Consider the following 22,730-nt stretch of genomic DNA (forward strand, 5'->3'; position numbering starts at 1 on the left):
GCCGCAGACAGTGCAGTCGCCGGGCCGGCTCGCAGCCTTGTCAGACACTGCCAAGCTACGGGAGGCTGCAGGGGTGCAGCTGGCAGAGAGCTCCTGGTCCACTGCAACGGTGTTCGCTGACGTTGAGGACACAGTTGGAATTGGATTGGATTTGAAAGAAGAAGCTATCGAGAGACGTCGTCGCTGTCGTCGTCGTCGCTGTTGTCGTCGTCGATACCGCCCACAACCACCTTCATTTCTTCATACACCCTCCAAAATCACATAATGCGCTGGCTGCCCGCTTTCCTTACGGCCTCGCTGGCCTTTGCCGGCGGGTCGCTGGCAGCAAAGAAGACGACCGATGAGCGCTTCAACTCCTTCCACGCCAAATCCATTGCTTCCTCATCCGCCGCCCCGATCAAGCTCAGCGATGCTTCCTACCGAGAGCTCACCGGTCAACCCCGCGATTACACCGCCGCCGTAGTCCTGACCGCCATGGACTCCCGCTTCAACTGCCAGCTCTGCCGCGAGTTCCAGCCTGAGTGGGATCTACTTGCGCGCAGCTGGGTCAAGGGTGACAAGGCTGGTGAATCGAGGGTTCTGTTTGGTACTCTGGACTTTGCCGACGGGAGAGAGATTTTCATGAGTGTATGAGCTCCCTGAACATGCAACGAGGAAAAACATATCTAACATGGGATATATAGCTCGGCCTCCAAACTGCCCCTGTCCTCCTCCTCTTCCCACCCACCGTCGGTCCCCACGCCGTCGCCAACAGCGAGCCCCTCCGTTATGACTTTTCCAACGGGTAAGCCGCCTATTTCCTCCTTCCTCTACCCCAACCTCAAGCTAACCTCTCCCCTCAGCCCTCAAATCGCCGAAGTAGTCCACACCTGGATCGCCCGCCACCTCCCCGACCGCCCACACCCCCCCGTCAAAAGACCAATCAACTGGATGCGCTGGATTTCCACCACTGTCCTCACCCTCGGCAGCCTGACAGCCTCGTACGTCGCCTGGCCTTACATTGTGCCTGTGCTCCAATCCCGCAACATCTGGGCCGCCGTCACACTCATCTCTATTCTCTTGTTCACCTCGGGCCACATGTACAACCACATCCGCAAGGTCCCGTACGTTGCTTCGGATGGTAAGGGGGGTATCAGCTACTTTGCCTCTGGGTTCCAGAGCCAGTACGGATTGGAGACGCAGATTGTTGCCGCTCTTTGTAAGTTTTTTTATCAAGTCAACTGAGAAGGGGGAGCATGTGCTAATAATTGGAAATAGATGGTTTGTTGTCTCTGGCGGGCATCTCCCTTGCGATCAAGGTGCCGAGAATTGGGGACTCCAAGACGCAGGGGGTTGCGGTGCTGGCGTGGGGTGGGGTGTTCTTTTTCACGTATGCGTTTTTGCTGAGCGTGTTTCGGGGGAAGAACCCGGGGTATCCTTTTAGGCTGCCTCCTTTTGTTTAAGGGAGTGATCTGGGGCGAGGGGTGGAAGTGGGAAGAGGTGCCTGGTGAAACAAGCACGAGAGAAGAAAAGCAAGGCTGTGGCGGTTCTTGAAGAAGAGATATAAAACGAGATGTGTGTATAACAGTACCCTTTACTCAGCTCAGGGGGTTGCTTCTTTTCTCTGGGATTTGATATGGTATTTAGCATGTAAAACGGCGTAAAAGATTTTGGAACTGGAAAATGATGAGAATCTTGGAAGCAGTGCCATGCCGATTGTGGTCTAGCGAAGAGAGTACTATTATCTTGTGAATATCCGACTGCTGCCAACATCTTCCATCCAAAGCCCGATTAGCTCAGCTGGTTAGAGCGTCGTACTAATATAACAGTCTTCACTAGGTATCCTTGTGTGTTATATGTAGTCAATGCGAAGGTCAACAGTTCAATCCTGTTATTGGGCATCTTATCTTTTGTTTTTCCAAGTCCTCTGCTTTCTCTTGAAAGACCTTTTTACTCTTGCTCGTGAGGCTTTTGTGGTCCCCATCTTACGTTGAGTTCTAAATCGGTGCAGGGTCAAGCTTCGAATGGTCCTTATCAGCGCTGTCTTGATAGTTCCCCATGACAGGTTGTTTCTGTCCTCGCCTTGGTGTTTTCTCTTCTCGCCTCAGTCAACTTGGTGCTGAGTTTTTGATACCTAGATGGCATCAAAAAAATGTTTTCATCGCACAGTTTCAACTCTGTAAATGCATACGTATCATGCTGTTGCATGCATTCATTCCCAGCCAACTTTGCCACGCCCACTCTCTAACGGCCAAGAGTACGAAGACCAAAATGATGACACTGCAATCAGGAAAGATATGGGAGGCAAAAGCAAAATGTATCCTCTCTCCCGCCGGGAATTGAACCCGGGTCTCGAGCGTTGTTGGAGTGACAAGCTCACATACTGACCACTATACTACGGAAGACTTTTCTCAGGTGTGGACACCTGTTGTAGGGTTGTGGGGCTGTTGGAAAGGCGAGAGGGGGTTGGGTATATATGTGGAGGTAGGGGAGGGGAGGTTGGCAGGGTTGGGTTGAGTTGGGGGGAAGGAAGGAGGGAGGAAAAGGGGGTGCTGGGGGATGAAGTGGGTAGGGGTGGGTTGGCTAAGGAGATTGTTGAAGGTGCTTCAACGCGAGTTGTAGGTTCTCACCGCTAGTACCTGCTGCTGTGTTAGGATACCGCTTTACCCCCATTAGTCTGGGTCAATGAGGTGTATGTAAGGGGCATAAGTTATAAGAACGCGGGAGCAAGAGAGCAATACAACACACCAATTGTTTCAACTAGAGCCGCAAAGCAAGTACAACTTCTAAATTTTCCATCCCGATAGGTGGACTCAGCTTCAAGCTAGACTTCCAAAACGTGTAATACATCCCCATGGCTCGATCTTTACGTCCAGCATAAAGCATCATTCAAGTTCATCCCTTCGTACCTTCCTCCCCAGCTCTATGCAACCAAGTGCTTAAGCACGTTGCGCCGAGCCGGACATTCTTTAAATTCTTCCCACTCTCCCGATACAGGCGGCATGAATCCCGTTGCTCCCGGTGGTGTCATAGGAGGTGTTCCTGGCAATTGTCCCGGGAATTGAACTTTTGGAGGCATTCCCATGTCCATCGGTTGTCCTGACAAGGCCTCCAAACTGTGGTCCACCCATTGGCCCTGTCATTCCCGGTGACGGCGATGGCAGTGGCATAGACCCAGGCATGAACTTCGAAGCTGCCATTCCCATAGGCGGTGATCCCATAGGCAATTGTCCCATCGGTTGTCCCATCGGTTGTCTAGTCCCAGTTCCCGCTCCCGGTTGCATCGGTGGTCCCATCGGCGGCGGCCGTGCCTGTGACTGCGGGGGAAAACAAATTGCCCATTAGAAGAAGGGCTGTTGCGAGTAATGCTGAGGAGCGTGACCAGCATGGAACCCAGGTGGTGGCGGAGGAAAATCCGGGGCAGGACCTTGAGGAGGGGTATGAGGTGCGTGTGGGTATTCTTCATGCGCATCACCATCGTCGTCATAGTAGCTGCCGTCATGGCCCTGGTAGTCCTCGTCAGAGAGATGGGTGCTGAACAGGACGCTGGTCAGGTCACTGGCAGACTCAGAGCGGTGTTTAGTTCTGTGCTGGCCCCTATCAGCGCCTCTACCCGAAGATTTGTGAGGACGATCAGGAGGGTGTTGTTTCCAGGCGGCGTGCTCTGAAGGCCGGCTATGAGACCTATGGTGATGGCGACTTGAATGTGATTTGGACTTGGATTTGGACCTGGACTTTTCTCTTTCCCTTGCAATAACATTTACATGGGCCTGCTGACGGGGTCCAAATGGATACAGTTGAAGTTTGAATTGTCCCTTCTTGGTACTCAATTTCTTCTCCACAATCAGGCCCATTTCCGGTTGCACTGGTCGCCTACGTATCTCTTTCTCTATCTCCTTCTCGGCCTTCTCATGCTTACGCCTTGCCTGTTCCCGTGAGAATGTCTTATGGTCTCCTGCCATGAAGGCGAGAATCTCGAGAGTCTTTGACATAGGGGTTTTAAGCAGAGATGAGGCAGCCCGTACATGAGAGGGCATCACTTCGAGCCAGATGAACAAGTCTTCAAAAATATCAGCAAACATGTCACTGAGGATGATTAGAGTGATGGGCCTCTGAAGATACCTTGGGGTGGGTAATTGACAGACCTTCTAAGATACCAGGTACCTTAGTTAATAGGCCTTCAAAAATAGTAACAGGCCATCGAAGCTAGTCAACAGTCTTCGAAGATGGTCGATCTGCCCACCTGACATCGTGATATTTACCTAATTCTTTCACTGTGAACAAACTTCCATGATTACACGCTGCTGTTCCAGATATTGCGAACTGATAAAAGTTTAGCACATTCCCTCGAGCATGGAGACAATCAACCGCTCAGCTTGAGAACCGAGATAAACCCCACGGCAAAGTTCTCATCCATCCCAATCAGTGGTGAGGGCTGCTGACGTGGTCATGGCACGCGGCCCGCTCCTGGGTAAGGTCAAGTGTTTACAAAGACATATCAAGGGGTTTGAGGGACCTGAGATGGCGGGATATTAAAGAAAGCAGGGATGCGAATGTTGTATGAGGTACCGGCGTGGCTATGAGGTTTGAAACTGTGAAGGGTTCGGTTACGCTGAGTGCGGAAAATCAGAGAATAGAGATAAGAGGTATCATATGGATGGCATTCATATCGAGGGGAAGTATATATATCAGATTATCTCAACAGAATTTTGATCCCATCTTTGCCACTGAAAGTAAGAGATTACGTAAAGGCCAGAATCACTGGTACAGTGGCCTTCAAAACTGAGATTGATGGATATAAAAACAAGACTAAGGCAATGGATATCTATTGATGTAGTTATTGATATTGTTGATAAGATAGTCTCATCAGGGTTACTAAAATGCTTTCAAAATAACCAGTCGGTGTGTTTCAGTTGTCTTTCTAGACTTATGAACCCCTTGGCTAGGTAAGGCTTCAAACATAGTCTCTCTGCGTTTTAAGATAGTTCCAAGGTCTGAATAGGTAACGGACAGTCTTTTAAATACAACTTAAACACTTTCTAGCCCGTGTTATATGTCTTGAATGGATTGCATGCGTCATTAGAACCTATTTCCATGGCTCTAAGAACGTCATCTGTTCCCGAAGCTGAAGGAAGTAAAAGTCCCATTTATACAAGCAGGAGACGACTCATAGGTACTGACTTGCCTCTCAGTAAAGTTCCAAATTCCAAAGCCCATCGGCTTATACATCATATCTGTTAACATCCTTCTAACGCGACAGCAGCTGGTAACTCAATATCAACAACCCATGAAACTGTATCCCATCCTTCGCCCCTTGAATAGCCGCGTTAACAAACAAAGTACTCTTTCCCAGCTGCTCATCCCCGGCACAATGACTTGTCCTCCTGTAACCCTCCTCTGCAAATCTTCCAGCCGGCTCTCCTTCTCTCGAATCACATCCTCCGTATCCCATTTCCCCGGAAGAATACTCCCAAGATTTTCCACCAAAACAGACCCCTCGTTGTTAATGTCACTAAAGTGACTTAGCTTCTCGCTGGGTACTTCCCGCCATGCCACAAATCTGGCCCCTTAACCATTGTGAACATGCCCAAAGCAGTGCAGCTTTGGGCGCGCTCTGGCAACAGCAGCAAAGAGATGTTCGCATCCGAGTTTCTACTTGGACGCTGCACGGCCGAGGATTCCATTCGGTGGGCCGTGGGTGATGACAATGTCGACATCACTCGGTATGTTGAATTCGTGGTTCTCTCCTCGTTTGTACTGAACCCCAGTCGTCTGCTTCGAGTGATGGCGTTAATGGGCTGGCGTAGACCGTCAATTTCGCTCCGTTTCGGAGGGCAAAACTGTGGATGCCCTTTCCTAGAAAGACGACGTCTTCCGAGTTGAACAAGCGTCTGGCCTCCCCGACATCTCTATATTCGGTTTTGTTGAGATCTGTATCCGAGCCAAGTAAAGCTGCTGAAATTCTGCCACTTTTTTCTCAAAAGCCGTTTTGTCGAGTGTAAATTCGTGATTTCCCGCGATGATCAGTTTCAGAGGGGCATCGATGCGGCGGAGGAGGTCCAGAGATGTTTGGAACTCGTGGACTTTGGATTCCTCGGTCAAGTCGCCACAGTGAATCGCTACGTCGACTGATATATCGGGGATCGCCAGCCCCTTCTCGGCGTGTGAATCCGAAAGAATAAAAAAGCTGGTTTTGATGGCGTTTTTCTGCATTTTGGTCGTAAGGTGGTGGATTTTGTAGGGAATCGTGGAAATTTTGGAAAGTCGTGATGATTTTGTGGACCTACGGGCGCTACGCTAGACAGTCAACAAAGAGAACACAGAAGGTGGAAAAAGCCAGCCAAGAGATTATCTCATCAAACCTTAATCAAGCCTTTAATTTTTAGAGTTAGACTTCTTAAATTGCCATATCGACTGGTACACGAGGGATTCCCAACCTCTTGGCGTGTGTATGAGAGAGAATAAAGGAGCTGGTCTTGATAGTGTGCTGCATCTTGACTGTAATATACCTAGGTAGAGGGAAAAGGAAGAATCATTGATGTAAAGAAGAGAAAAGAGAGGAGATTATAAACGAATGTAAAGAAGAGACAAGAGAGTGGGTTATAAACGAATTGATCTCTGAATTATACACTTGATTGAAAGCGATTCACTTTTTTTTTTTGTTTTTTTTAAGAAAAAAGAAATATAAAAAAAGAATCATCCGAGCTTCTAGTAGCCACACCGCCCACAGGCGGTGCTGAAATTTGAAGCTTTGTGACCAAACGTAATCCGCAAGCAAACAAGAAACGTCGCGACCAAACGCATACATATACTGCAAGCAAGCGGTGGTTACCACGAGCAAGGAGCGCCATCGCTTCCCTTATGAAGATCCTTGAAGGCAGCCAGGGTGCTTTCCAGCACAGAAATCTCTGTCAAGCTATATAAAAACTTGGCTCTCAGTTGCTAAGCTTTACAAAGAACCTTGTGCTTAGGTCGTGTGGCGTTCGCCCTCCTTCAAGCTTTGAACTCTTTGCCTCTCCAGGCCAGCAGTCTCATCCAACTCTACAGGCTCACCCATGGTAATCTCGCTCTTGGGTGAGTTAATAAGGGGTGAAGGCATAGGCTTCGATACCTCTTTGCCTTCCCAGTGCCTAGCCTCCCTCGCCAAAGGGCGCCACCAATCCCCTTCCCGAGCATGCCACTGCCCGCTGCATAGCTCCCAAAGTCTACTCGTGGCTCTCTTGTACGCGAATCTTTCGTCTTCACCGGTGAAACCCCCTGTTTTGGTAAAGTCAATCTTGCTCTCCTGTTCCTTGCCAAAATCCGAGTCCTGATCCGGATCATATTTGGCATTTCTGGAGTCGGCATAAGTAGAGATGTTGGGCCGGAAGGGGGACATTTGATCTTGGAAAACCTCTGCGATGGTCTCGGAATAGGTAGCATCATCGAGAACCTCAACTTGGGCCGGAGCGGTCCCAGTTCCGCCCGTTGTTCTACCCGACGCCCTCATCTCCGGGAAGAACAAGTCATCAGGGCCGACCTCAGCACGAACAATGAGCTTGCAGCGTGACTCGTACAGGGCGTCCAAAAAGGTGATGAACCTTCTGGCCTCGTTCTTCATGGAAAAGTCCAAAACAGGAATCTTGTCAATGATGAAGGTGTGGTAGTTGGACGCCAGACTGATATAATCTGCGGGACCTAGAGATCTCACGAGTTCATCAAAGCTCCAGCACGCCACTCCGTGTCGCTGTCTGGGAGCAGTTACCTTCCTCCCATACACTATGTGAGAGTATGGCTCCCAATCCGCAGTGTCTGAGTAAATGGTTTGCCATGTTTCCTGATTTTGAGATGGTAGGAAATACATCGCTGGTGCCCGTGCCGAAGAGTTGCTTTCGACCTCTTCATGGCCATGCTTAGCAGTACTGACGGCTGTTCTTGTTGACCAACTCTCGGCATGCAAAGTACCAGATGACTCCGCAACAGGGAGAGTAGCACTGCCATGGCTTTCCCTTCTCCGCCAGTCCCGCGTGCCCTCCATGTGCCAGAAGTCACATCGAGCCTTCAGAATTTCCAGAAAGCTGGCAAAATCACTCGTCTTCCCAAACAGCTCGCCAAACTGACTCTTGCCATACCCTAGTACCCTTTCCACAAGTCCACCGGTGGTTGGTGGCGAGTAGTAACCACCCGTGGCTTTCTCAAGCTCCTCGGGCATTCTGTTGGACGAAGCAATGAGAACACCACCCAACTGGAAAAAGGCAATGAAAAGATTGTTCATGATCTTGCTGGCAGCTCGATCAGGGAGCTGAAACTCATCAAGAAAGAGAATGGGAGACTGCTCAACCATTTCCTTAGCTATCCATAGCAGCGAGTACTCTGCGCCGTGTGTTGACAAGACCTTGGAGTGCGACTTTCGGAATTCTTCCAGCATTGAAAAGGCGTGAAGCATGAATGTGCTATAATGCCACCTCTTCTTCCCTTGTGTAGGAAGACCCTCGGCCAAGAGATCGAGCAACATCGATTTGCCTGTGCCCACCTCGCCCGACAGAAAAAGCCCTTTGGGAGAGTTTACATGGAGAGCGGCTTGCTGGTCAGTGAGTGTTCTTGTCAGGGCAAGACTGTCTTTGCTGTCGTCTCGCTGAAAAAGTTTGGAAAAGAGAGGATTCCGACGAATGGGATGGGTGGGAGACGCTATATCGTCTCCTCCATGTGCACTCGTGGTGACAGGATCAATGACTCTGGCAATCTGGCCCAGCCTGCTTTGATACTCGTGGGTGGGTTTGTAGTCTTTGAGTCTTGTGTATATCTTTTGAAGGTGGTGTGCGAGACGGTACTGTGCCGCATCAGGGCTGTAAGCACCTGTAGCTATCAGGGACGTGTACTTGACAAAGGGGTCAGTGATGGTGAGGGATGTGGCCGCTCGGTTCATGGCTGCTGATTCACAGTCTCTCGATTGCCAGGAAACATATCGAAATGGAGAGATATTGGCCAGATTGCTATCTTGGTTATCCCACGCCGACAAGGTTGGATAGTGAGTGTGTCGTTGGTGGTGGGTGGTCGTTGCGACGGAATAATACCGCGACGGAGCCCCAATCCGCGATGATGTCACTCACTGTCCGTGGTCCCCTAAAAGTCCAGAATTTGCTGACTGCAACGGTGGACTAACCCATTGCGAGGCCTTTCCTCCTGATGGCGAGAAAATGGAATGAGAAGAGGAGCTATGGCCAAAAAAGAAAACAATGAGGTGAAAGGTAAAGAGGGATCACAACTACCAAGTGTAAAGGAAGTGAAAAGATAGTGGTCGAGAGGAAAGTTCCCAAAGGCTTTTCTGAAAACATGGGGGTTGTTAGCGAGAGACTTCGATATCAAACGATGGCCTTCGGTTAGACCGCCATGCCATACCTTTGCATTGAATAGAAAGCATCAAAATAACTGGCTACAAAGCTCTAAAAATTCCCTTCAAAGACATACAGCTTTTTTTAAGGGTTCACAAAGGCCTTGTTAGACCTTGGCTGCGCTCACTACATCCTCAAATCACCTGGAGATGCTGCTCTTCAACGTCTCGATTTAACACTTTTTTGCGGTGGAGATCACAGTTCTTGGCCGTGCTCCCCAATCGGGTGCTAGCGCGAAGAAAGCACTGGCAGCTTGGTCTCCACGTTTTGCGGCTCGGAGCCAATCAGGTATCAATACTTTTTCTACCAAAGTCAACACAGGCCAATCGCTGAAGGCTTCGTCACTCGTGCCTGTGGAAAGGTCAAACCGAAAAGAAGCGTCGCCCTTCAATTCCATCCTCTTCCGCCCTCTCCAGAACCTGACAGCAGCCTGTGTTTACCTTTTATCAGCGATTTCGAGCATTCTACCCATTCCACCAGAGACATGCTGAGATAGAGCATCGACTACCCGATTTCCACGAACCCCAGTGGCGTCTCTCTCAATCGGCGGTCCCGTCGCCAGGTCGCGCATCATCAGCACCTGAAGAAAAAAAAAAAACATCACCACATCAAGTCGCGACCGCGAACTCGATGTTTGCACCCACTCTCCAAGAAGGCGGGCCCGCGAAGGGAACCCGCAGCAGTCGCCGTCGTCAGCGACCTTTGAGCGGCGAGAATTCAGCACAACAACCCAAAGCGAAACGGCAAAGACTGCCATTGTCGGAAACGACTTTTGCGAATCCTGATGCCGCTGCCACTGCCGCGCCCGAGAACTTTGAGGTGAAGTCGGACCAGCTCGACCTTCTTGGCACGAAGAGCGACGGGATTGAGAATGTCGGCGTGCCGCGGCGGGAGCTCAGTGTCCGTTTCAAGAAGCCAAAGGCCGGCGAGAGACCAAACAAGGGCGATGGGAGTGTTGTTCTGGTATGTCTCCCATGCGCCGTAGATGATCTCGATGTATGCTGACTAGTTACTCTTTACAGACACAGAACAATGCGTACACAGTGAGCAAGCTGCCAGCGTTGCCGGATAGGCTCCGCGCCGACGCGCAGAGTAAGACTTACCTGCCTGTACCCTTAGGCGAGGGAACTCCGCGTGGACTTGTGATGCTAACTCCTCTAACAGACCGACAGCAGGGTGCCATCTTTTCTTCAAGCGGCTATGCCCTGACCCTCACCCATACGCACGCCTTCGTATGGCCATATGCATCGACCGTCTCGTCTCCCGAAACATTCGTTTTCACACTCCCCTATCCCTCGAAGCACGTCAACGACCCTCTACCTCTCGGCTCCCTAGTACCACCATCCGCCGCCTCTGATGAACCGGGTCTGGTGGTTGTCATGCCTGTCAGCGGCAAAATCGCCTACTGGGAATCTATTGCGAGCGCCGCTACTCTCGACTTCATCCGCCAGCAACGGAACGGGGTCGAGGACACCATCCCGGGTATGTTCTCCGGAGAGCATGTCCTTCAGATTGTAAACGCGGAAACTTCTGCCTTCATCCTTGTTCTGAGCAGTGGTCGCCTTGCCTACATGAGCGTCAGGGATACCCACGGCCGACCTGGAATCTCCGTCCAATTCCTCCGCGACGGCTTGTCCAACAATTTGGGGGGCTTCCTTGGCAACATCCGCAACGCCTTTTCTGGCTCCTCATCTCGGACCGACATTGCAGCCGCACGGGCAACACATGGGTCGAACGTCGGAGAGCGCATCATTGCCGCCGCTTCCACCAAAGGGAGATTATGCTTTTGGAAGATCCATCGTGGCGGTCAGCACGAGTTGCTTATCGACTTTCCTCTGCGAGATGCCTTGAGCGAAGCAGTCCGCGCAACCGACAAGAAAGCTCAGGAGTTCACACCGGATTCTTTTGAGGTATTGGACTTTACCTTTGTACCACGAGGCGTTGGAGACAACTACATTAGTGCCAGTCGACTCAACAAGTATGACCTTGAACAAGGGATCGACACGGTACAGCATGGATTGTTGCTAGTATCACACTCGGACAGGCGCCAGTCTCGATATGCCATTGTGGAGGTGACGATCGAGGAGGGTGATTATCGACTTGGTATTGTTCGCCCGATAAATTCATACACCACCCCCGTCAGACCTGTTGCTGCCGAGAAACCCCGACTCCACCTACCACGTCCAGCACTTGTTGCTTTCGTCGTATTTGACCGGGCCGTAGTTGTTGCCTCCATGGGTTTGCTCCCCGAGTCTCCTGACGTGCAGCTGCTGGACGACGCTCATGTCTTACCGCCAACGTTTGAGGACGTGATTGACTTTCGAGATGAGCATTCATTACAGGTGGTTGGCTCCGGCAGCGAAGAGCCCAGCAGCAATGATCCGGGTCAAGATGGGCAGCGTATCCACCGATTCAGAACCAAAAATCCGGCCGTCGTGCTCTTGTTGCAGGGTGTTGGGACTGTCAGGGTTGCCGTGACGGATGTGGACCGATTCACTACTAACCAGCCGCCACAAATCACAGCAAAGAGCAAGCTCGAGCAGGCCGTCTTCTTTGGGGTCAAGGGGGACAACCCGCTCGTCTTTCGGGGCAAGAGGCAGCTTCCTTTCTCCGCGCAGGATATTGGAACAGCCGCTATCCTGCTCAGCAGCGAGATCCTGGGCTCCAAGACACCTTTCATTTCCAACATCTCAGCCTCCCTCGAAAACAACCTTCGGCTACGGATCAGCTATCTGGATGGCCTAATCTCCTACCTTGGCGAGCTCGCGATTGAGCTGGATGCCCAAACCCGCTGGAAGTTGCTCTACAACGCCGAAAAACTGGCGGTTGCAACATACGTGTGGCAGAAGCATGAGGACTTCCTCGCACAGCGACCACAAGGAGAGAGAACAGTGGTCACGGAAATCGTTGCCTGGATTCATGAAAGCCAAAAAACGGACCTCAACATGGCGGTCGGAGAGGTTGATCCTGTCCGGCATTGGTTTATTCATGACGTCTGGAGATTCGACATCTTCCTTGCTTGGACTTATCAGGTCATCAAGTACATCTACACAAAGGGAGTTGTCAACTCTGATGATGAAATCACCCGACTGGCATGGGAAGCCGCTACTGTCGAGAACGGAGCGCTTGCCGAGGCCCGGAAGTTCCGTCTCTCCAGGGCTAATGACTATGGAGTGAGCGGCACTGAGGTCCCGGGCGGCACCCGATTCCCAGAGCCCTGGTCTGCTACTCATCTCATTATTCACAACCACAAGCGACTTGTTGAGTTCTGTTTCAAGTGGCTCGACTCTCATCAACCAGCACAAGAGAGCAACCCCGCCAACAAAATGCTCCTCGAGTCAACCCGAGGTCTGCTGCCACCTTTGATCAGCCAATACCTGCAATCCTTGATCGACCAGGCCTCGTGGGCTACGGAAAGTGAAGTCTCGGAAATTCAGGAACGCGGAAAACTCTATCTGAAGGCGTACGCGGAGGAGGTTTATGACAAGGTAACCCGTCTGAAGGACTTTGAACTCTGGGAGGAGGCTATCCAGCTTGCCAAAGAGTACAAGGGCTTTGACGCCCTTGCCGAAGTCGTTGTGCAGCAGATTCTGTTGGTGGAGCAGAAGGCCGCCAGCGCCGTCCCCCAAAACGCCGAGAACATGCAGTTCCAGGTTGAAGAGAAGAAGAAGCGTATGGGCAGGCTATTTGACGACTATGGAGCGAACTTTGCCTTCCGTGCTTATGAGGTCCTGCTCGAGAACAGTGGAGTCCAGGCCGTTCTCGACTTTCCATACGACAGACATGGCTTTGCTACGCTATTCCTCCGGGCCAAGCCTGAGCTGGCCAAGATTTCATGGATCAACGATGTCCAACGAGAACACGATATTGACCATGCTGCCGAAACTCTTCTCAATCTGGGTCTGAGCCGCAAGCAGCAGATCTGGAATAAGAAGATTGAGCTCAGCCTGGGCAAGCTGGCCTTTATGGCTGAGGAAGCTGAACAGTCCACGAATGGAGGCCACGCCAGCAGCGCATCCACTGATCTTCTGGCCAAGACCAGCATCAACCTGGAAAAGATTGAACAAGAGCTGGAGATTATCAAGATCCAGGACACTCTCTACAAGACCATCCTGCCCATCATCAAGGAGGGGGTTGACGAGTCGGCGGAGCTGGAGCTTCTTCTCAAGGAGCAAGCCGTGCTGATTCCCAAGAGACAAAAGGCGCTCCACCGGATTTTTGAGGACGGCATGTCTCGCTTGCTCAAGCACGAGGCGTTGCATCCCGCCACCTTGATCGACCTGCTCACGCTGGCCGACCTGGGCGAGCAGTACGAGCACGTGATCCCGGACCCGTTTTGTCTGGCCCTCAAGGTTGCTAAGTACGGCCTCAAGGGCGAGGAACGTGCTAAGGCGGTGCGGCTGATCTGGCGTCGCTGTTTTGTTCGCGACAATTGGAAGGCTGTCAACCAGACTAAGAACAAGGGTGACGAGGCGCAGCTGACGTTGTTGGGCAACACGGCTACCTACCATGCCCTCTTTGCTGTTTACGAGCAGAGTAAGTTGTTCATTTGTCAGGGACTGGATCACATGCTAACTGCCCACCACGCAACAACAGGACTCTCAGACGACAAGTTCAGCCCGTTTGTCAAGCCTTCGGAGTGTTTGGGGGTGTACACGGAGGAGGTGGACCGACGGTTTGGGAACCTGGACGAGCAGGCGCAGCAGAAGATATTGGAGAATATGAAGTGGGAGGATGATGAGCTGAGGGGGTATGTTGAGAAGGCGAGGGCGGATGCGTGGTTTCTCACGACGAGCGAGTATGCTGAGAAGACGGTGACGGCGGCGTTTAGCGAGCTGACGGCGGCTGGGAGGTCGAGTGTTAATGGGGATGGTGGGAGCGAGGAGGCGGCGATTCTGAAGAAGTTTGCGGAGAAGGCAGCGGCGGGTAAGGATGGGGGAAAGAATGGGGGTGGGGGCTTGTTCGCGGTTTGAGGGGTAGGAGAGGAGAGGATTGTTTGTGGGTTTTTTGTCATGATGATTTTTTTGCTGTTATTGCTGAAGGGAAGGGAGTGAGCGAGAAAGTACCTAGGGAACGAAAATGAATTTGGGCGTCGGGGGGGGCGGGTTTGGACTGTTTTTTCATGTTGATGTTATTAATGGGATGGGGACACACACACACACACACACAACACACACCAGATGAATGTGACTTCTTTTTTTCTCTCTTCTGTTTGTTTTGTTCTCGTAAATATCATGATGTTGGATTTGGAAGGGATGGTGGTGGTGGTGATGGGTGAGTGGGTGGTTTAAGGCGATGTGTTTTGGGCGGGGGCGAAGGATGGGAAATACAACAACATTGTTGAGACATAGGCAATGACCAAACTGAAAGTGTAGAAGTAATTCGTCATATAGGCTTGCTACTTTTGCTGCTTGGGAGTTTTGACATTTTTTCTCTCTCGTTCTGATGGAGTGGGGTGAAAAAGGGGGTGAGAAGCAGTGTATGGAGGTAGTTGAGCATGAGAATTTCTTGAGTGACATACAAGCTACCTAGGTGGCTTGAAAAAAGATGTGTGAATGAAGTGAATGATGTGTTTTGAACCGAGGTCTGCTGGGAGATGGGAAAGGAATACTTAATGGGATGGGGGGAGGGTTGCACAACATGGATTGTGAACTTCTTAAAGGAGCAAGGATTGCTGTGAAGGGCTGAGAGTTTGAGGGGGGACTGTGTTCCGGTGGCGTTTCGGTGGTGGTCAGAGGAGGTGAGTTTCTTTCAGGTTTTTATTATCTCGAGTCGAGTCCAACACCAGCGGGAAGGGGGCAAACAGGTGCTGGTTATTAGTTGGAGGATGTGAGACAGCCACCCAGGTAGGCAAGCGAGCTGAAGATGCATGTCACCGGAAGGTGCACCCGTTGACAACCCTCGAGGATGTGTGTGTGGTCTTTGTCGCGAGAATCAGCGTTGATCAGAGCACATGGGTACCCTGGAAGAAATATGATAAAGATCACGAGACCATGAAGTTGTGTTCGAGGATATAGATGTATAGGATATCATTGGCCACAGTCTGATGATGCTCCCAAAGTTTGACATTTCGTCAAACACATCTGATTCGCCGAATGCAAGCCTCCGGTTTCTATTTCCGAGTAGAATAATAATTTCCCATCCTTTTCCTCACCAGCAAGAGACGCGACAACCGCCGCCGCCCAGGCGAGAAAGTTTTGAATGAAATGGTTGGAGTATCCTTAAATTTACAACGGAAAAAATCACTTTCGGTTGTGGTCGTCGTCGGAAATAAATTCAACACTGGCGAGATTTTGGCGTATTGGCACCAACGGACATGCCGTCGTCCCTGCATTTTTTTTATTTTACTTTACTGCCGGGGACCGAGAGCGAATCAAGCGCTTAGAAAGATGGAATCTAGAACTTTTCGGGCGGTTATATCAAGGAATGCTACGTTGTTAACCGCGCTGGAGAAGGAAGATGGAAAATGTTTGTCTTTTTGTTACCGTACCCCAGGATGAGGAATTATGGGTGGTGGGACGATGCCCAGAGATGCTTGGTGAGTTGGCCTTGCAGGCTGCTGTTGCAGCTGAATGCTGTGGGGGGTTTCCAGGTTGGAGAGAAAAGGCAGGTCTCCGAGACAGGATGTCCAAATAAGGAAGGATGGTATGGATGGGATAGAGTGTTGTGCTGCAGCAGAATCATGATGGTAATGCTTTCGTGGTGGGTTCATCAATGTTCCTTAGCCTCGTCCATCGGGCTCGTGTTGCATTTGTGAGCTACACTATTCCTACCTAGAGCCGCCAAGACTTCAACGTTTTTGGCTCAAGGGGGCAGTGAGAAAAGAAAGAAAACCCTGGTGGTGATGGAGCTTGTGATCATCAACTTGTAACAAAAGCTTGGGTTCCCTTCGGCTTGACCCGGTGGCCGCACCTTGAGGCTAGGCTGGTGGGCTGCTTGACAGGCGTGTTCATCAGAAGGAAATCAATCAATCAATCAATCATCTCGACATTGGATCTTCAAGGAAGGAAGTGGTGTCTGATCTGACGTCGTTTGGATGATAGCCTCTGGCAATGATGAGATGAAAAGCGGGACGGAAAACAAACCCAGCCTCGCAGAAAAAAAATATGCTCCCCAGACTTTTGTTTGAACAGGGGTTACCCTTCAAGCAGCACCAGGGCTGTCCACCGTCACCGCCTCCTCCTCCGTCCCGCAACTGCATCTCGCCTACCCGTTTTACCCTACCGCGTGTTCTGCCGTACCGCACCACCGTCACCGAGACCCGGAGCGAGGACCGAAAGCCTTGTGCCTTTGTGGCAGATGAGAAGCGTATGACGGATGGATGGACCAAGATGGGGAACGGTTTGTCCTACCTTCCTCTTTGCTTGTTTGCATACTGTAGCCAGGAGCAGTAGTGTCATGCGCCTCAGCCCATTGGCCCCCTTTTTTTATGATGCCGCCGCTGGACGAGATGCCGTTCCGGGAAAGCTTCTAGCGGTGGAGATTTGGGGGTTGGGAAATGGATCTCAAAGAGGGTCGTTGGCCTCGGCCATGGATTCTTGATCTCTCTCCTCTCCTTTCCTTTCCTTTCCTTTCCTTTCGGCATCAACTGCTGGCCCAAGTCTCTTTTATATGACGACGGCGCCTGGATTTCAATGCATTGGCCAGTGACAAGATTGCAAAGTTGTATCTCTGCTCCACCGTAAATGGAGGCTTGATCGGGAGCGAGTTTTCTTTTCGGGCGTGAACCGTGGGTGGGCACATGGGAAAAAAGCACGGGGCACATCAACCTGGAAATCCTGGTCTGAATGGAAGCGACGGGCAGCTAGTTTCGAGTTTGGGTTGGAAGAGCAGCAGCCTCATGTCCTTGATCAGTATCAAAAGCATGGCGATATCAAGGTAACAAAGTTCGACAGGCAAAGCTCTGCAGCCGTTTGGCACAAGCATCCATTGGATGACAGTTCAAGTCAAGTTGAAAGCCCAGAGGTCGTGACTGGACACGAAGAAGACTGGGTCGCTTTGCCTCTGTGGGATTTTGACCGTGCACGGCTAGCCCCCTGTCGCGGCCCTCGACTCCGCTGGCCTGCTGCTGCGCTGCCCTGGCACTGGCCGTCCCCTTCTGTTTCGTTCGTCCTCCTTTAGCTCTCCCTTTGCATTTGCCTTTTCCTCCTTCTCTCATTCCACCTCTCCGCCACACCGCACGACCATCGCCCATCCATCACAAACCTGTGTGCCTGAGCAAGGGCCGCAGACGACAAGTCGTGTTGGGGCCGATTCGGATAATCGCGACACCCAAGTCAATTCGCTTTGTCTGGTGTTTTGGTGCCTGGAAGACGATAGAGAGAGAGAGAGAGAGAGAGAGAGAGAGAGAGAGAGAGGGAGAGAGATAGAGAGAGAGAGAGAAAGAGAGAGAGACGGGAGGGAGAGACCCGTCCACTCGGTCAAGAAACGGAATCGTCAATTCAATCCGCCCGTCCTCGCGCCCACCGCCACGTCCACTATCCAGCCACCCAGCTCGAACACGAACCGCGACCGCTATCCCGACGATCACCGACCGACAGGACAAGACAGAAACCTTACGCCCGCAATTGCTTCGCCTCGCCCGACAGCTGAGAGAGAGCTCCGCCCGCCCACCGCCTGGCCCAAGGGTTCTTTCCGCTCACTCCATCCACCTTGACGTCTTGTCCAGAGAACATCGGGTGAGTCTCTCCATACGCCACCCCAATTGTTTATCATTCGCACCGCAAGTGCACATTTGTTTCCGCTTCGGTGTATTGGTCCAGCCAGTCTTGCCCACTGCCACACACCGGGCCGCCAACTAGGCTGCCCTGTTCATGATCTGGACCGGCAACGCACACGACGCCAAATCATTTGGCCGATGGACCACAAGCAACTCGCGACTGACATCTAAGTCTGCTATAGATTTACTCCGAGACTGTGCTATACATACAATCACTGTCGCGTTGCTCCTGATCGCTGACGATCAATTCGCCCGAAATGGCGTCGTCATCCTCCAACGTTGTTGGTGTACACTATAGAGTGGGAAAGAAAATCGGAGAGGGTTCGTTCGGTGTAATTTTCGAGGGCACAAACCTCCTGAACAACCAACAGGTTGCCATCAAGTTTGTACGTGAATCCGACATCTCGTCAAGGGTAGAAGCAAATGCTGACGCGACGTGATTGCAGGAACCAAGAAAGAGCGATGCCCCCCAACTGAGAGATGAGTACAGGACATACAAGATCCTCGTCGGGTGCCGTAAGTAGACATGTGCCCACCCATGATGGGCGGGAATGACCTCAGGCTAACCTTGTCGCAGCTGGCATCCCAAATGTGTACTACTTCGGCCAAGAAGGTCTGCACAACATCCTGGTGATCGATCTTCTCGGTCCATCCCTCGAGGATCTTTTCGACCACTGCAACCGGAGATTCTCCCTCAAGACGGTTGTCATGGTCGCCAAGCAGATGCTGTCCCGCGTCCAAACCATTCACGAGAAGAACCTGATCTACCGTGATATCAAGCCCGATAACTTCCTCATCGGCAGGCCAAACTCCAAGACTTCCAATGTCATCCACGTGGTCGATTTCGGTATGGCCAAGCAATACCGTGACCCCAAGACGAAGCAACACATTCCCTACCGCGAACGCAAGTCGCTTTCTGGCACTGCTCGTTACATGAGTATCAATACCCATCTTGGTCGCGAGCAGTCGAGAAGAGACGATCTCGAGGCCCTTGGCCACGTATTCATGTACTTTTTGCGCGGTGGTCTTCCCTGGCAGGGTCTCAAGGCTGCTACTAATAAGCAGAAGTACGAGAAGATTGGTGAGAAGAAGCAGACAACGCTCATCAAGGACCTGTGCGAGGGTTTCCCCGAGCAGCTGGTGACGTATCTGACATATGTGCGCAACCTCGGCTTCGAGGACACGCCCGACTATGACTACCTCCGTGAGCTTTTCACCACGGCGCTCAAGGAGGCTGGCATTCCCGAAGATGGAGAGTATGACTGGATGAAGGTTGGCAAGCCCGACAGGAAGGGGGACTGGGACCGCCCGGGCGCTTTGCACAACCCAAACGCCCGCCCCGGGGCTTCGGCCATGGAGATCCACGGCAACTCGAGGGGGCCGACGACACACCACCAAAGCGACCCGCGAGCCCCTCAATTGAGCATGTCGCATTTAAACGCCGGGAAACCCCTACCGCCCCAGCCGAACCAGAGGCAGTCGAAGCAAGGACGGCCAAACGCGCCCGCCTTGGGAGCCCAAAGGCCCGCGGTCGGGGGTTACAACATGCCAGCAGCGACACCTACGGGATCAACCCAAGCCCAGTTCCAGACCAGCACCCAGAACCTGCCGCAACGACCGATGGCACACTCGCCCGCCATACCTGCTCCCCAGAATAACGCTCAACCACAGCCAACAGGCTTCCAGAAGTTCATGAAGACTCTTTGCTGCGGTTAATGGGTTTTGGTTGTTTTTTTTACGCGTTGATCTGGCGTCTTGCTGAGTAAGCTTTGCCTTTTCGTTTTGCCTCGAGTGTTGACAAGCAAGTCGGCTAACTTGTTGGATCAGCGTTGTAAGCGGCAGCCGGCGGCACGTTCTATATAGAGGCTTTTGAAGATAGGAGTCCTTTATGATTTGTCTGCGACATGCGTTGTTAGTTTTTTTGCATGGGACATTAGAAGGACGCCTTTCTTACACGGGGGCGCATTCCAGCACATTTGGCGCCTTTCCTGGACATCATTACGATTACGATAATCCCGGTTTCTCCCTTTTTTTTCTGTCTTTGTCTTGTCTTTCTGGCCTTTGACCTGCTTGCAGCTCTCGCGGAGGATGTTGGCAGGGCTAATAACTACTTCTTGGGCTGGCCTGGCAGGGGAAAATATCAGTCTTGACTTGTTTGGCGCCTTGGGGAACGTTTTCACTCTCACTCTCACACTCTCACTCTCACTCTCACTCTCACACATTACACACACACCACCACACATACTCACAGATAAACTCACTCTAATAATCAGCATCCCTTTTGAGAACATACAGAAAAAGAACGGCATTGTAACAGGGCATGGTTTCATCACCTTTTTTTTTTTTTTTTTTTTTTGACTCGTGTGGTTTTTTTCTGGCTGGCTGGACAGGGTGGTGTTTTCCTTTTTTTTTTTTTGGTTTTCTTTTTTCCATCATCGTCTTGTTGTTTTTGCTCGTCCAGAAATAATGAAAGAATCTCTGTCTCCAAAAGAAAAACACAAGCACGAAGAGAATGAGCCCCCTTGCTATGTTCAGCAGTCAGTCAGTCAGTATACACTCAAGTCATTGAAAAAAAAATTTGATTCCGAACCCAACCTGCCCTGTTTTTTGCCTGGTGTATGTTTTCTTTGTTTTATCTGTCTGCATAAGCGTGTGTGTGTGTGTGGGTGAGTGGGTATATCGTTTCTTTTCTATTTTTGTACAAGACTCTGAGCGTTGTAAAATGGGACAAACATTGTCGTTTTTGTTGTAATTGTTGTTGTTGTTGTTGTTGTTGTTGTTGTTGTTGTTGTTGTTGTTGTTGTTGTTGTTGTTGTTGTTGTTGTTGTTGTTGTTGTTGTTGTTGTTGTTGTTGTTGTTGTTGTTGTTGTTGTTGTTGTTGTTGTTGTTGTTGTTGTAATGCCTTTTTGTTGTTCGGCTTTTTGGATATAGTTTAGTTGGTTGTGTGTTTTTCCTTGACAAGAGCTGTCTGTTTTCCTATGTTGGTGTATAGGCCTTTGGTGCGTGTGGTAATAATGCTGGTTGTGAGGAGGAAAGTCAAGGGGAGGAGGGAGTCAAGTCGAAGAGGGTAGAGGGCGGACGGTGTTGGGATAAGAGCGGAAGGTGCTGGAGAGGAGGGTTGATTTAGGCGGATTGTTGGAAAGATAACTTGAGGGTGTGAAGGGTTGGAATCACTGGGATAGATATAGTTGATATAAATCTGTGGTGTGTATAACGAAAGGATTTGGCAATATTTTTCTGGTCTCATCACCTCCCGTGAGCAAGCACATCATACAATATCCATCCAGGCATCACATTGCATCTGAAGAACTCTGGGTTTCCACTGACACCAGCAATGTTTATAGGACCATTTTCCACCTCCAGCCTTGAAACACAATCCCTGGTCTTTATGATTTCATAACTCCCACGACAGACATACATACATTATAGACAGAAAGACAGACCATTTTCCCATTGGAAAGTCTCATTTCTGAATTTCATTACCACAACCACCAACCACGGCAACAACCAACAAACAAACATTTCTTATTTCGACATATATAAAACGCACACACCCCTCTCATCTCCTTCTTTTTGTCATGCCCCAAAGATGTTCTCTCACGTTAGCTTCTGCTTAATAAAAAAGCTCCTAAGATGGCTCAGCTGCCAAGCACAGGTACCAGCAAGGACCAACAATTGAATCAAGATCCAGCGGACGACGCGAGCGTTGGTGGACTCGGATTGATCGCGGAATTCCGCTTCTCTCTCCTATTGTTCCCCTCATATCAGCACCACCCTATCTCCCTGAATGAGAGCAACTTACACGTTGAAATACCTGCTCCCTCCTGATGTCATTCAGCCTCGCGTTCAGGTCCTTGACCCGGGTGGCCAGGTCGGCAATCTTGGACTTGTCGCTGCTGTCGATGGCCGAGGTCTCGCCGATGGCCATGTCGAGGGTGAGGCGGATGCCGCCGTTGGGCTGGGCCATGCTCAGCCAAGAGGAGCGGCCGCTGGAGGAGGAGGGGGTGAAGCAGATTTTGTGGTCGCCGGCTTCGGCGGCGGTGAAGGTGAATTTGCCCGAGGGGCCGCCGCGCTGGGAGACGACGCGGTGGTCATTGTCAAAGATTTCCTGGGGGCACAAAGTTAGGAAGGAACGAGGAAGGACGTGGGGAGGGGGGGGGAAAGGAGATTATACGTCAACGGAAATGTAAATCGAGATGCCCTCGTGCTTGGCCCAGTGGTGGCGCTGGTCGTCCCATTCTTCGGCTACGTAGTGGCCTACTACGAGGGTGTCTTTGGGGAGCTCTTCGAAGAAGCAGCGGGGGGTTGTTACGTCGATGTAGAAGTAGAGGGCCTGGGCCATGGAGGCGAGGGAGAGGAGAGGGAGGATGGCCCTCATTTTGGCGATTGTTTTTTTACGTGTTGTCCGTGACCGATTGTGGTAGTTGATGGGGGAGATATTGGAGCCGTCGGTGTATCGTTTGAATTGGTCGTGGTATGGTCGTCGCTCGTCAACGGTTTATCGTCGTTTGCGACGGGTTTATTCACAAGTTCACCAGCAACAGCAGCAGCACAGCACAGGCGCGACCCCGGTCAAGCTTGGAAGCTGCCACGCTTCCACAGTAAAAAGTTGGGGCCACTCTCAGTGGAGCGGCCCAGCCAATCTCAGGGGTTGAGCTGAA

At 51.2% G+C, this 22,730-nt stretch overlaps 8 protein-coding genes and 2 non-coding genes across 10 annotated transcripts; 6 read left to right on the forward strand and 4 right to left on the reverse strand.

Moving 5' to 3' along the window:
* The first annotated feature begins 104 nt into the window (after positions 1–104).
* On the forward strand, positions 105–1,683 carry OST3 (oligosaccharyl transferase subunit ost3/OST6). The gene is given in 5 exon segments (XM_062878523.1): positions 105–198; positions 214–627; positions 684–784; positions 843–1,198; positions 1,258–1,683. 4 exon segments carry the CDS (start codon positions 265–267, stop codon positions 1,440–1,442), a joined length of 1,005 nt encoding a protein of 334 aa, XP_062732013.1. The 5' UTR covers positions 105–198; positions 214–264; the 3' UTR covers positions 1,443–1,683.
* An 81-nt stretch (positions 1,684–1,764) lies between these two features.
* QC761_0063700 lies at positions 1,765–1,880 on the forward strand. Its single transcript has one exon. It is a non-coding gene; the product is annotated as a tRNA-Ile (tRNA).
* Positions 1,881–2,303: 423 nt separating this feature from the next.
* On the forward strand, positions 2,304–2,384 carry QC761_0063710. The gene has a single exon. It is a non-coding gene; the product is annotated as a tRNA-Asp (tRNA).
* Positions 2,385–5,695: 3,311 nt separating this feature from the next.
* Positions 5,696–6,192, reverse strand: QC761_402460 (uncharacterized protein; the record flags this gene model as incomplete). Its single annotated transcript, XM_062878524.1, has 2 exons — positions 5,696–5,888; positions 5,987–6,192. 2 exons carry the CDS (start codon positions 6,190–6,192, stop codon positions 5,696–5,698), a joined length of 399 nt encoding a protein of 132 aa, XP_062732014.1.
* A 184-nt stretch (positions 6,193–6,376) lies between these two features.
* Positions 6,377–6,472, reverse strand: QC761_402470 (uncharacterized protein; the record flags this gene model as incomplete). The annotated part of the gene is made up of 1 exon (XM_062878525.1): positions 6,377–6,472. One exon carries the CDS (start codon positions 6,470–6,472, stop codon positions 6,377–6,379), a length of 96 nt encoding a protein of 31 aa, XP_062732015.1.
* Positions 6,473–6,946: 474 nt separating this feature from the next.
* Positions 6,947–8,884, reverse strand: QC761_402480 (uncharacterized protein; the record flags this gene model as incomplete). Its single annotated transcript, XM_062878526.1, has 1 exon — positions 6,947–8,884. One exon carries the CDS (start codon positions 8,882–8,884, stop codon positions 6,947–6,949), a length of 1,938 nt encoding a protein of 645 aa, XP_062732016.1.
* A 600-nt stretch (positions 8,885–9,484) lies between these two features.
* QC761_402490 (uncharacterized protein) lies at positions 9,485–14,456 on the forward strand. The gene is made up of 4 exons (XM_062878527.1): positions 9,485–10,313; positions 10,373–10,442; positions 10,515–13,886; positions 13,947–14,456. The coding sequence occupies exons 1-4, from the start codon at positions 9,981–9,983 to the stop codon at positions 14,321–14,323; spliced, it is 4,152 nt and encodes a 1,383-aa protein (XP_062732017.1). The 5' UTR covers positions 9,485–9,980; the 3' UTR covers positions 14,324–14,456.
* A 2,758-nt stretch (positions 14,457–17,214) lies between these two features.
* On the forward strand, positions 17,215–18,302 carry QC761_0063760 (uncharacterized protein; the record flags this gene model as incomplete). Its single annotated transcript, XM_062872622.1, has 4 exons — positions 17,215–17,228; positions 17,291–17,455; positions 17,836–18,028; positions 18,252–18,302. 4 exons carry the CDS (start codon positions 17,215–17,217, stop codon positions 18,300–18,302), a joined length of 423 nt encoding a protein of 140 aa, XP_062732018.1.
* A 24-nt stretch (positions 18,303–18,326) lies between these two features.
* On the forward strand, positions 18,327–20,482 carry YCK2 (Palmitoylated plasma membrane-bound casein kinase; the record flags this gene model as incomplete). The annotated part of the gene is made up of 4 exons (XM_062878528.1): positions 18,327–18,455; positions 18,516–18,585; positions 18,647–19,831; positions 19,897–20,482. The coding sequence occupies 3 exons, from the start codon at positions 18,327–18,329 to the stop codon at positions 19,783–19,785; spliced, it is 1,338 nt and encodes a 445-aa protein (XP_062732019.1). The 3' UTR covers positions 19,786–19,831; positions 19,897–20,482.
* Positions 20,483–21,301: 819 nt separating this feature from the next.
* Positions 21,302–22,691, reverse strand: ERP1 (emp24p/erv25p-related protein). The gene is made up of 3 exons (XM_062878529.1): positions 22,244–22,691; positions 21,872–22,177; positions 21,302–21,816 (listed from the first exon to the last, which is right to left on the reverse strand). The coding sequence occupies exons 1-3, from the start codon at positions 22,445–22,447 to the stop codon at positions 21,667–21,669; spliced, it is 660 nt and encodes a 219-aa protein (XP_062732020.1). The 5' UTR covers positions 22,448–22,691; the 3' UTR covers positions 21,302–21,666.
* Positions 22,692–22,730: the final 39 nt, after the last annotated feature.

The sequence above is a fragment of the Podospora bellae-mahoneyi genome, chromosome 4 (genome assembly GCF_035222275.1).
Source record: "Podospora bellae-mahoneyi strain CBS 112042 chromosome 4, whole genome shotgun sequence".
Classification (NCBI taxonomy): domain Eukaryota; kingdom Fungi; phylum Ascomycota; class Sordariomycetes; order Sordariales; family Podosporaceae; genus Podospora; species Podospora bellae-mahoneyi.